Source organism: Lucilia cuprina, chromosome 6 (assembly GCF_022045245.1).
Source record: "Lucilia cuprina isolate Lc7/37 chromosome 6, ASM2204524v1, whole genome shotgun sequence".
Lineage (NCBI taxonomy): Eukaryota > Metazoa > Arthropoda > Insecta > Diptera > Calliphoridae > Lucilia > Lucilia cuprina.
The window spans coordinates 18,402,315-18,415,970 of record NC_060954.1 but is presented as its reverse complement, the minus strand read 5'-3'; the positions used below and the strand labels follow the sequence as shown (position 1 = coordinate 18,415,970).

The following is a 13,656-nucleotide window of genomic DNA, read 5'->3' as shown; positions in this document are numbered from 1 at the left end:
ATAACAACAACAAAAAACAGAAAATTAACTAATTAGCAGACTGTAATAATTTAACAAATAAAACGAAAAAAAAAATGGATGAGATGCTGAATTCGATTATCGCAAAGATCGAGAGAGTGAGAAGCCGACAGTAAATAGTTTTTGTTATAAATGTGAGTGTTTTTAACACAAAAAAGTATTAAATTTAAATTAATTTATTGCAAATTGTAGCAACAGCGTTTTTTGTTTGTTTATCACATGTCAACAATTTAAAATTCACTATTTTTTTGTAGATCAATCAACTATTTAGTCTTCTATTTCAATTCTCACACTATATTTTTGGTAATTATTTCGAAAAATATGATGCTGTTTGGTCGAAGTTTTTGTGTACCCTACAGATATTTCAAATTTTCGAAGGTATTCTTCCAATTCAATGATTAATATTGCGGTTTACCATAAGATCTCATCACCTTATGCAGTCTCCGTAATATCACTGATCATGGATAGAAAATGTTCCATGACCAATAACACCACGTCATTCACATACAAAGCGATCTACCTTTAGATTAAAATATCCTTAATATACCGTTAACTTCTAGTAGCTCCAAAAGAGGTGATTGTACCTCTGGCAAACCTTTACCTAATGCTATGTTCCTGTTATTGTAACAGCTAAAACTATACAATAATCTAGTTGGGGGCGGGGGCTCTACATCAATGTCCTGGCCTAAAAATTGGGTTATTTCAACTGGATGCGTCCATAAAACCAGTGGAGAGAGTGAAGTAGGGTTGGCTGAGCTGTTGAATATGTGTTGGGTGTCACGAGGGTCCTGACCACATGCAGGACATTCGATGGGAACGGCACGGTCCTTCCTGACATGCCTCGGGGGAATATCCAACTGTGTGATGTTAAAATTGGGATGACTTCTCCGATGACATCCCAGGAGAAACTGTTAGGTCACCATGACATTGTATTGCTTGACTAAGAGGACCTTCGTTTCCTCGTGCAGGTGATGTTCCGAAGTAATTTGTATGCAGTCCGTTACAGTCCGAATGACGGCATTTTGGTAGCTTTGAATCTTTCTCCGCTGGGTATCACTGACCCCCAATATTTTTGGGTGATGCACGGCCGGAATTTGAACTCTATCGAACACAATGCCAAGGTTTTCTTACTTCCTTCATCCAGGTGGTAAAAAGTGTTGTTGACGAGGTAGAGGTTAAACAAAAGTGTCGATAGTCTTCCACCTTGAGGTACGACTTGCTTAACTCCACTCAGATAATTTACGATCCATCTACTCGTGTTGTAGATTGCCAGATATCCTTGAAGAGTGACTGATAGTGTCGAAGGCCTTTAACAGGTCCAGATTTTCTGCTGATTTAAGCTTTGTGAGATCTGAGTGGCAATGACGGTTAATGCTGTGGTACTGTGCATTTTGCGGAAGCCTTGAAGAATCTTCGCGACTGGTGATCGTCGCGTCTTTCTCAGTGATTTTGGCGAACAATGCTTCGGGTTGTCTCTCTCTGGGTGCTCAATGAATTGCCGGAAAAATGCGCGCGGGCACCTTTCAGGGTCGAAAATGGGAACGTCTGCAAACTTAACCGGGACCCTGTGATCAAACTGTAGACCACAACTTACTAACACCCGAACTCACGTTGCAGTTCCTCAAGTGATCTAGCCATCTTTTCCGCTTGTCTTCATTTACAAACCTGCTGATTTCAAGCTTCAGCTTTGTGAGCCTAGAATCACCTGGGTTGGTATTTCGAATGTCATATCTTTCTTCTGCAAGTCTGGCTGCTTCTGCTGGGTATAAAGGAAGCAGCTGCTGAGATGACGGTTTCGCGAAACTTCCCCTCAGAATGGTGTACGTTAAAGGGAAAATTTAGATCACTGAAGATACGTTGGGTGAATTCTCTGAAGCCGTGCCAGTCTGCTTTCTTTTGGTTTACGTATTGACGACGTTCAGAGACGATAAAACCGTTAGATCGATCCATACAAACTGATACAAGAAAAATTACGGCTCGCCATGTTGCGTAGTTGATCAAACTAGCACTCGCATTGTTGTCGGGCGAGCTAGATACCCATAATCCGTGTGGGGGCATCATCATTCAGGATGCAGAAGGTGGACTCGTCAATCTGTCGGGACGGGCTACAGGTGGTTTGGCCTCTGGTATCATATGGCAATGCATTTTGGATTTATGCTAATATCAGTCCCGAATCTCAGTAAAAACGGGTAAGTTATTGGTTGAAAATGAACCTTAAAGCAAAAAGTACCCAAAACATGTTTAAGCCCAAAAACTCTTTACTATCACCCTCCATTAAGAGAAATATCGTAAGATTTTCTGTGTTTCGTTTATTGTGTTTTATAATTTAAATTTTGTTTTGTTTGTTTTTAATGTTTTTTTATTAATTCCATAGAAAAATTAAATTTTAAATTTAATTTGCAAATACAATGTTTCATTGTTTTCTTTTAGTATTTTGCAACCATTGTTGTTGTTGTGTTTTGTTGATACATAAAGAAATTAATGCATAATTTTACGTGTTTTTTGTTTTGAAAATAAAACTACTTTCTATATAAGGAAATAGATATTTAATAGGAATAGCACAAGGGGAAATGGGGGTGGGACAGGGATTACAAAGTTTAAGTATGTGTGTATATGAGGAGGTGTTTGTGTTAGTGTTAAACGCTTAAAATTCGCATTGATAAACTTATTTTTATTAATATTTTATAATGTTTTCTTTTTATTTAACTTTTTTGTTTGTCTCTCATGTTATTAGTTTGTATGTATAAAATAAAAGATTATAAGAAATTCAGTTAAACTGCCATAAAGAAATCTTTTTAAAAAAATGAACTGGGGGAGCACAGTGGTTTTCTTTTGAAATTTTTAATGTTTGTTGGTGTTTGTGTAGATGTTTGTTTATGTTATGTTTTTATTATATGATGATTAACTTTAGGGCAAAGTGTACCGCACATAGGGTACTTCAACATCCTCTCCTTCCTCGTCGTTGCAGCAGATTTCAAAGACCAAAGAACGTTCATGTGACTCAATGCGTCTTTTAGAGACACGGCGCACCACTTCCGACATGGGCAAAGGCAGGCGTTCGGCGCACTTGGCTTTAGGCATAAAGAATGAGAACAACATGGAAACGCCTGCTGACAACATGGTGATTTTAAGTTTTTCCTTCTGTTCAAAATAGTCCAAGAACTCTTGTAGGGTCATTTCGCCGGGCACTTCAAAACGATCCCATAATGTCCATTCCTTGCCATAGAAGGTGTTCTTAGCAGCTGGTAGAGGCTCAGAGAAGGCAATAAATGGCAAAGCCAAATTAGCAAAACCGTTCTTGAATTTAGCAAGATCTTTGTGTCTGCAGAAAATGAAAGAAAATTAGTTAGTATCCTCAACACACAACGAAATGAGTATGTTTAACTTACCCCATAATAAGTTTGATGACTTCCAATACAGCCCAACCAGATACCAGGGACGTGGTGGTAGCAATGGCTGGCATAATTTTACCAGCAATTAACTTGGACTTGTGGCGATCAGCGGGTGGAATTTTATAATTTGCAGCTCTTAGATTCGAGGCAGCCACAATAAAGTCCATGTGTAGATTATTGTCATCGTCCTTTTCAAATTGCAAAGGATTAATACTCAAACTGGCTTTGTCCAATGACTGCAATTCGTTGAGTATTTTGTTGACGCGGTCTTGATCGACTTCCGAAGAGTCGTGATGATTGGCTTCGGCCGCAGCAGCTTCGTTGGTTTCAATTTTAACACCAGAACGTGGTTTAAACTCGGGCACCTTTATTAAGAGATAAACAGTAATTAGTATTTTACAAATAATAATGATGATTTCTAGACCAACTTACCGAAATTTGCTGTACCAGACAGGCTACAATTTCACGATTACGAACTTGTGGTATGCCATAGACTTCAGCGCGTAGATTGGCTGTAGCCAAAACATAATCCAAGTGTAAGGGATCATTGACATCAAATGCCAAAGGAACTGGACAACGTTTGGGTCCCGACCAGAAGGGAGCTCCACTGGAGGTGACTTGATCTGGAGGGAAATTGTACAGCAACTGTTTAATTTGATTGGCATACTGTTCCTCCCAATAGAGACGAGCCCATTTAACACAATCGGCAAAGTCTTTAGGTTTATCATCGATCAATGCTTTCTGCAAATTTAAGAAAACAAAATGCAATTACATATTTATATATTCAAAATTTTCTGCTTACCTTAACAGATTCTAAAGTTTCCAAAGGTTGTACTCCCGACAACTTAAGTGTACGTTCAATAAAATTGGGATCTGACACATAGAGAGCAGCATTTTCAGCTGTCTGTGTGAATATGCCCTCGAAACAATCACGTGCCCATTGCAAAGTGTGTTCAATAGCATTGGGGAAATTTTTCAAAGTGCAAATGGGTATACTCTTCTCTGGGGGATCTTGGGATGAACTGTAAGATTCAGTTAAGAAGGGTACAATCACCTGTACATTACCCATGGTGCCAAGAGTACCAGACTCTACCAGGGGAATGCGATTGAAAACGCATTTGCGATCCATATAAATACGAGCATCAACATTGTCCAAAGCATTTGTAACACCATCCAATTTGCCAAAGAAATCCTCAGAGAATACCTTTTCAGTCTCGGCACCAACACGCAGTTCGTAAGCGGTTATCTTGGCATCCGGATTCATTTGCTTGATAGCGGCGGCTGCAGTTTGAGCTTTGGGCTTTTGAACATCTTTCGGGCGGAAAAGGAACTGACGGTTCAAATTCGATTTTTCAATGAGATCCATGTCAGTAATGAAAAGTTGACCATTGCCAACACCTGCGCCAATCATGGCGAAGTTTTTAATCAATTCACAACCAATAGCGCCAGCACCCACAATAAAATATCTGGAAAAATTATATAATGAATACAAAAACTTAGATTTTATATTATAACACCTACTTAATATCGCCCAATTTCTCTTGGAACTTCTTGCCGAATATGGCAATTTGGGCATCATATCTGGAGCCTATAGGTTGAGCATCAGCCTCCTCCACACCACCATCGGGCAAACATTCAATAGCATCATAGTACAGCCATTGATAGATGGGTGTAAATTTACCACTGCAAGCCTTTAATACTTCTTGGGCCACTAAACCACCCATAGCAGCATCCATGGGACAAGTTTTACCCGCACAAATTTTGGCAAATGTCAGCACTAAGCTTTCGACCACATTTTCATCAATAGCTTTACATAATTGCAAGAATTTCTGAGCCTCTTCCTCACTCCAAGGACGTGGCGATTTACCACCATTTTCCGCTTTATATTGATGCAAAGCCTTGAAGGCAACATGCAAAGTTGCAGGATGATCAAATTTAGCAAAATCAGATGTTAGGAACTCTGGCTCCTTTTCGGCCACTTCCAAAGACTTGAAACTAATAGTCTTGGGCATTTTCACTTGTGTAACTATGCCACCACTGATGTAATCACTGAACTTGCTGGTATCACCAATGCTAAAAGTATAAGGACCCAAAACGCTGATCTTCAAAGGAGCACAACCGTTCAATTCAGTCATACCCTGTACCTCGGAAAAGGTCACATAATCACCATCATTCAAACCGTGGCGAGTTTCATCTAAACATGTAACTACACCCTGTGAATCACGTGTAACACTAGCAATCATTGTTGAAATAGGTTGGGCACCATCCTGATCATAAATGGTAAAGTTTTCACCAAAATCACAAAAGACCTTGGCAAATAGACCACATGTCTCGGCAATAATTAAAGCAATATTATTGGCGTGTGTAATTTTTGCAATACGATGCTGTTCAGCATCGCTGGCATTGGTTAAGACAATGACACGGAATTTCTTAATAAAATCTTCAGTTAATTCTCCGGTATATGATGAGGTGCGTACATAATTATTAAGTTCCGATAATTTGTCACAGGAGGCAACAGCACGATTTTTACCAATATCCGCTTCGGAGAGATAGAATTGTGAAGAGAAGTCATTGATCTGTAAAAAAAGAAATTTATAAAACAAGGATTAGCTATTAGATATTGAATCATAGGCTAAACTACTGATTGGTTTAAGATTTATACTGTTGATTGATTTATGAATAGTTCATTAATTGGTCTTTGGTTAAATTAGCTAGTCAAGAATTAAGTCTGCGTAATAGTTTAGAAACTTATCTAAAAACTTGTCTTTTGACTATTTCTAAAACTAGGAATTATTTTATTCAGTAGTCTACCGTCTAGTCTATGGACTTGTATAGAACAGGCCCGTCGAATCTTCGTGAAGCTATAGTTGCTTATTAGATGGGCCAATCTAGGAAGTAGTCTATGCATTAGTCTATGGTTCAGTCTTATAAATAAAAGTTTAAGAAGTATTCTATTATGTAGTCTACAGATTAGTATAGAAACTACTCTATTGACGATTTGTGAAGCTATAGCCAAGGAACTAAGCTCTAGACTAGTCTAAGAACTTCTCTACTGACTAGATTATTTCCTAAGAACTAGATTATAACACAAATCATCGTCAGAATAAAGGAAATAACACTTAGAATCTTTATCTTACAATCTAAACAGACGTTGATTATCTTTCTTCAACATTCCACAAATAATGAAATAATTTTATGACAGATTTAAAAATGGACTTTGCAACATGAAATAACAAATTGTTATTTAGGGCCAATAGTAGACTAAAATATACAGAATTTTTAAGGATAAATCATATATATTTTAACTTTAGATTTAAGCAATGAAATGTCTCATTTACCTATAAAAATTCATGAAATTTAACCATTTTTAAAACTTAAATGGGTGGCTTTATTTATTGCACTTAGTTTATATGACGTGCAGGTGCCTAGCATTTTTTTAAAATATGATGAATTGCATGACTCAGTTTGGTTTTTTGACTTTATAATAACAAAAAACAACAACATTCATAATTACAAATTGAAACAAAAAAACACTGAACTAATAATTAAAACAAAACAACTAAAACTACGTTACCAGACAAAACTAACACAACAAAACAAATCAATAAGAACTTAACGAAACTAATAAAACATCTGGCAACATTGAGAATAATTTGCAAAAAACAAGAGAATTATGGAGAAAAAGAAAACAACACTACAAACACATACATAAATCAATGCAAAAAATATGGGGGGGAATTGTAAAAGAAATGTATATGTATGTATGAACTTTGCGTATATTTTTATATGGAGTAGAAATACAATGACACAACAACAATTTTTTTCTTTCTTCATCTTTAACAATGGCTTTTTTAAAACATTTTTTTTTCATGAGAAATTACTTTAATGCCGATTAAGAAAATAAAAAAATCAAAATTTTTTATATTGCAGCATGAATTAATACAAGTTTTTTCTTTTTTCTTATTTTGCCTGACAACGAAATAACAAAAAACATCAGAAAAAAAGAAGAGAAAAAATGGGAGGGAGAAAAACCTAACCAAAAAAAATATAAATTTTCATTTATTCTACATTTTTGCACAAATGAAAAAAATCGATTTTGAATCATTACTTTTTTGGAACCGAAAAAAAAACAACAACTACAACTAATATACAAATCGATAATAGTTAAATTTTCTTTTACTACATATTTTTTTCCAATTAAAATTAATCAAGAAAAAACAGAAACCAAACTTTACTTACTGTGCAATTATCGGTGTCATGTAAAGTGATGGATTTAACACCACCCAGGATGACATTTTTAGCTATCTCCAAGCCAAGACCATTTAAACCGGATAATAAAATGTCGGAATTGGCCATGCGACGCATAGCATCATGACCTAATACATATAATTGGCGCGAGTATAAAGATTCATCGATATCATTGCCAGCGGAAGAACCAGCAGTTCCACTAGCATTTTGGGAGTTCGTAGCCATTGTTGTTGTATCCGTGTTATTACTGCTGTTTGTTGTTGTTGTGTTGGTGCTATTATTACTGGTTGTCGAGGAGACCGCTGAGTTATTAGCTGCAGTTTTATGTTTTGTTGTCGTTTTACTGGAGTCCAATACTTCTTTTTGTTGCTCAACAATACACGAGGAAGTTTTCTGGTCAACACTTTTTATAACTTTGCTTTCTTTATCCACTGCTGACGATGTACTAATAATGCCGCCGCTGCTGCCACTACTCTCGCCCGTTGTTGAAACGTATGAGCCGGCTGCGTTTTCACCACTTAACGAAACAACTGAGCAGGACGACGATACTACCGAGCTATCAACACCAGCTGGCTCTTTCTTGCCACCACCGCTAGCACCAACACTACTGACGGCGTCGTTGCTGCAGCTGGTCGTATCAACGTCGGCTTCGCTGTTGCCGCTTCCGCTAATATTGTTGTTATTTACAGGAGGAGGGCTGGTGGAGGTTGGCGACGAATTCGATGCAAGCTTCCGTTTCTTGGCTGCTGGTTGCTCAAGAGTCGAGGAGGAAGCTGCTTGTTCTACTTGAGGACTCGAAGACATCTGTTGTTTCAAAATATATTCAATTTCTAAAAATACTAAATTATCATGAAAATCTTCGTTTTTTTTTAATTAGGAGAGTATAAAAGGAGCTAGAACAAGCAACCGGTAATTTAATTTTTTAACTTTTACCTTTTTATTTTGTGTGTTTCTTTTCTTGTTGTTTGTTCTACAACGTTTGTTTTACTCTCCACTTCACCTCACAAAACAAACCAAACACTATTATTTCGCAATGTGTGTATGATGGGGTTGTCAATCTTTTAGTTTTTTTAAAAAGCACTAAAATTAAGAAAATTAAAAATAAACGTTTTAATGAGTATTTTGTTTATGTTATATATTATATTATATATAAAAGAGTAGCGTTATTGACTGACTGATTCATCATCGCACAGCCCAAACGGCTGAACCTAGAATCATGAAATTTTGACAGTAGATGTGTTTTTGGTTATGTAGTTCCACTAAGGAGGGATTTTTAGAAATTTGTACATTTACGGGTAAAAGGGGAAAAACAGTTAAAACAGGTTTTCTTAAATATCTTACATAATATTAGTGATACAAGAAAAATTTTAAATGCACCTGTATCTACTCTTAAAATGAGCAGATGGGTGTCTGGTACTTTTTTGAAATTCGTACTTTTAAGGGGTAAAAATGTGTAACAAAGGTTTTGATTTTGGTACGTTTTTCAGCCCTTTATAACTTTTAAAATAATTAACATAATCAAAATTTTTCTAAATATTTTGGATACATCTCTCAAAATTATGAGACACCTTTTTCGTACTTTTTTAAAATTCAGTCCTTTTTGGGTGTAAAAGGGACAAAACTGTATTTATGGTACTTTTTTTTAGCACATTAAGAAAACTTTTTCGGTTTATTGAATTATTCATATTAAATTACGAACTAACTCCGTAATATTAATTGTAATAAAATTTTTGCTATTTCACTGGGTAAAAAAGTACCAAAAAGGTTAAACACGGGAAATTTAATTTTATTCAAACTCATTGAGCCAACTTTAATAAAATTTCAAAAAGTAGTTTATTTACTTACACAAAATAAGCTTTTGGTATATTATTTTGGAATTCGAGTACTAAGGCCTTTATATTACCAAATTCGAGTAAATTGTTTGGTACCTTTTATAAAGCACAATTTTTCTGGAATAAATGAATGCAGATTTGAATCGTTTGAGTTTAATCTGTGATATATATGTAGATTTAAATACGGAACATTTTGTAAACTTAATTCTTGAAAAAGTATACTTCTAAGCGAATAGGGGAAACATTGTACTCTTTTTATTAGTACCTTCCACTTAGGTAAACTTTATTCCACTTTTGGTACTTTTTCTTCCTTAAAATAATATGATATGAACTGAAAACACACGATTATTAAACATACACGTCCTCATTGAATAAGATCCTTTAAGAGACAACTTTTTAGTACTTTTTATCTCATAAATTGTACTTTTTTAATTTTCTTTTTAGTACTTTTTATCTCATAAATTGTACTTTTTTAATTTTCTAGAATATTCAACCTAGGAACATTAACTTTAACATACATGGTCTTGACTGAATAATATTCTGTAATTGGGAACTATTTGGTACTTTTCTATTATTCAAATGGATTCTTTATAATGGTTAACCGGAACAAACGGTCCTTATTAAATGAGAATTTTTTTGAAAGAGATCTTTGTACTTTTTCGTTTTTCCGATGGTACTTTTTGATATTTTTACGATATTGAACATAGTTAGAGTAGCGAAACACCCAGGGTATGCTAGTTATAAATAAAATAAAAAAAAAACAAATTTGACAACACTGCTTAAAAAGGGTAATCTGAATAGAAGATGCTTTCACAGGGTTGTTGAGAAGTCATATAATACTTAACCAATCCCATAGATGAAAACAAATTCAAAATCCAATTGGAATTGCTCAATCAAAACCATAATATTATAAGGTTGTGAAATATTAACCCTCATATTCATAAATGCTTTAAAAAGTTATTTATGGCTTATTGTAGGAATATTGTATGGAATACGCCGGTAAGACTTCCAAAATAACGTTCGTGAATTTTTATTTATAGCCAAACAAGGGACCTCAATAAACAACCTGATGTGGTTCCATTTGAACTAAACATCTTTGCAACAATAATTTTAGCTAAATTTGTAGCACCCTTTATTATATTTACACTCACGTTATACGCTATTCAGCTATTTTTTATTTTTTTTTTTACTTTTTCTATTTTACTTAGAACAAAGAACCAACGTTTTAATATTCCAATGAAAATTACGATGCAAAAGAAATTTAATTAATAATTTCTATTTATAACATTTGCCATTTATAAAGGAAATCTTAAAAATTTCCTTATTTATGATATGATGTCTATAACGTCTCCTTTAATATTTTTTGCATCAACACTTTTGCTTTTATTTAAGATTTTTTTTGCACACAAAACATTTGTAATGCTTCTTCTTCACGTACTGTCTGCTTCAGTTTTTTTTCGCTTCACATATTTGTATTAAATTAATATTTCTACTTTTAACTGTATTTTCACACTTTAATTTTGTTTTACAGAATTAATTGCACATTACCTTTATAATAAATTATTTTTCTGATTTATTTTTTTATTATTAAATTAATAAAATATAATCTTTTGCAAATCACTTGGTATTTCGAAGCACATTTATTATGTTGCTTTGCAAAATCACTACAAAAATTCGCTTCTCTTTCCTCGTGTCGCCGGCGTTTGTTAATGGCAGAATTTATAAAATAAAAAAAAAGGTTCGTTAAGTTTTTATTTTTTTTTTCTTGTTGTTGTGTTTTGTTTTCGTTCTTTTTTCTGAGAATTTTTGCACAAAACAAACTAAAAAACAGTGCTGTCAATTTAGAAAGTAAACGAAATGTAAGAAATAAGAGGAGATTTTCGAAATTTTAAAATATAATTCCGTGAAACAATATTAATTTTTATAAAATTTAGAATGATATTTTTCTATATTTTTTTTTATTAATATGGTGTTAAACACAACAAAGAGTAAAAAACCGAAACAAAAGATTCATTCCTTTTTGGTTTAATAAAGAACTTTTTATTCGCAATTATGAAAAAGGAAATTTGAATTGAAATTTAGATAGAGATAGTTGGTTATTTAGTAAGTTAGTTAGTAAGCAATTTAGTTATTTAAATAGTTGGTTAGTTAATTAGTTAGTAGGTTAGTTAGTTAGTTACTCAATTAGTTAGTTATTTAATTTATTAGTTAGTTAGCTAGTTAGTTAGTTCATTGGTTAGTTATTTATTTATTTAATTAGATTATTAGTTAGTTAGTTATTGAGTTAGTAATTAAGTAGATAGATAGATATATAGATAGATAGATGGATAGATAGATAGATAGATAGATAGATAGATAGATAGATAGATAGATAGATAGATAGATATATAGATAGATAGATAGATAGATAGATAGATAGATAGATAGATAGATAGATAGATAGATAGATAGATAGATAGATAGATAGATAGATAGATAGATAGATAGATAGATAGATAGATAGATAGATAGATAGATAGATAGATAGATAGATAGATAGATAGATAGATAGATAGATAGATAGATAGATAGATAGATAGATAGATAGATAGATAGATAGATAGATAGATAGATAGATAGATAGATAGATAGATAGATAGATAGATAGATAGATAGATAGATAGATAGATAGATAGATAGATAGATAGATAGAAAGATAGATAGATAGATAGATAGATAGATAGATAGATAGATAGATAGATAGATAGATAGATAGATAGATAGATAGATAAATAGATAGATAGATAGATAGATAGATAGATAGATAGATAGATAGATAGATAGATAGATAGATAGATAGATAGATAGATAGATATTAGATAGATAGATAGATAGATAGATAGATAGATAGATAGATAGATAGATAGATAGATAGATAGATAGATAGATAGATAGATAGATAGATAGATAGATAGATAGATAGATAGATAGATAGATAGATAGATAGATAGATAGATAGATAGATAGATATAATAGAAAGATAGATAGATAGATAGATAGATAGATAGATAGATAGATAGATAGATAGATAGATAGATAGATAGATAGATAGATAAATAGATAGATAGATAGATAGATAGATAGATAGATAGATAGATAGATAGATAGATAGATAGATAGATAGATAGATAGATAGATAGATAGATAGATAGATAGATAGATAGATAGATAGATAGATAGATAGATAGATAGATAGATAGATAGATAGATAGATAGATAGATAGATAGATAGATAGATAGATAGATAGATAGATAGATAGATAGATAGATAGATAGATAGATAGATAGATAGATAGATAGATAGATAGATAGATAGATAGATAGATAGATAGATAGATAGATAGATAGATAGATAGATGGATAGATAGATAGATAGATAGATAGATAGATAGATAGATAGATAGATAGATAGATAGATAGATAGATAGATAGATAGATAGATAGATAGATATAATAGATATATAGAAAGATAGATAGATAGATAGATAGATAGATAGATAGATAGATAGATAGATAGATAGATAGATAGATAGATAGATAGATAGATAGATAGATAGATAGATAGATAGATAGATAGATAGATAGATAGATAGATAGATAGATAGATAGATAGATAGATAGATAGATAGATAGATAGATAGATAGATAGATAGATAGATAGATAGATAGATAGATAGGTAGATAGATAGATAGATAGATAGATAGATAGATAGATAGATAGATAGATAGATAGATAGATAGATAGATAGATAGATAGATGGATAAATAGCTCGAAGTATGAAAAAGAGGTTTAACTTTTATTTTAGAGTCGACAGATTGGTTCTTCAGATGACATAACAAGTTTAAAAAATTGACCTTGGAAAGTGTTAACTTCTCAAATGTGTGTCGCTAAAAGAGGAATTTTTACAAACGATATGACAAATTACCTAAAAAAAAACTGATGTAAAAGAGACATTCTGAAGCCAGAACCAGAGTCCAAGGACTTTCAAATTTTTATGTTGGCCTGTGTTATTCTTCAGAAAACCCGCTAAAAGCTGAATTTTTACAATCATTATAACACAATAACTGAAGAAGAAATAAATCGTTAATTTAAAAACTACCGAAAGAGCTATAAGTTTATAGGAGAG

The 13,656-nt window shown here is 33.0% G+C and overlaps 1 protein-coding gene across 2 annotated transcripts; it reads right to left on the bottom strand.

Moving 5' to 3' along the window:
• Window positions 1-2,384: 2,384 nt before the first annotated feature.
• Window positions 2,385-11,193, bottom strand: LOC111679720 (ubiquitin-like modifier-activating enzyme 1). Of its 2 annotated transcripts, none has more exons than XM_023441308.2 (8): window positions 11,039-11,193; window positions 8,592-8,738; window positions 7,650-8,497; window positions 4,932-5,986; window positions 4,213-4,876; window positions 3,843-4,151; window positions 3,408-3,775; window positions 2,385-3,340 (listed from the first exon to the last, which is right to left on the bottom strand). In XM_023441308.2, the coding sequence occupies exons 3-8, from the start codon at window positions 8,460-8,462 to the stop codon at window positions 2,926-2,928; spliced, it is 3,624 nt and encodes a 1,207-aa protein (XP_023297076.2). In that variant the 5' UTR covers window positions 8,463-8,497; window positions 8,592-8,738; window positions 11,039-11,193; the 3' UTR covers window positions 2,385-2,925. The 2 variants fall into 2 exon arrangements, with proteins under 2 accessions (XP_023297076.2, XP_023297077.2); XM_023441309.2 differs by having other exon boundaries at window positions 7,650-8,488.
• Window positions 11,194-13,656: the final 2,463 nt, after the last annotated feature.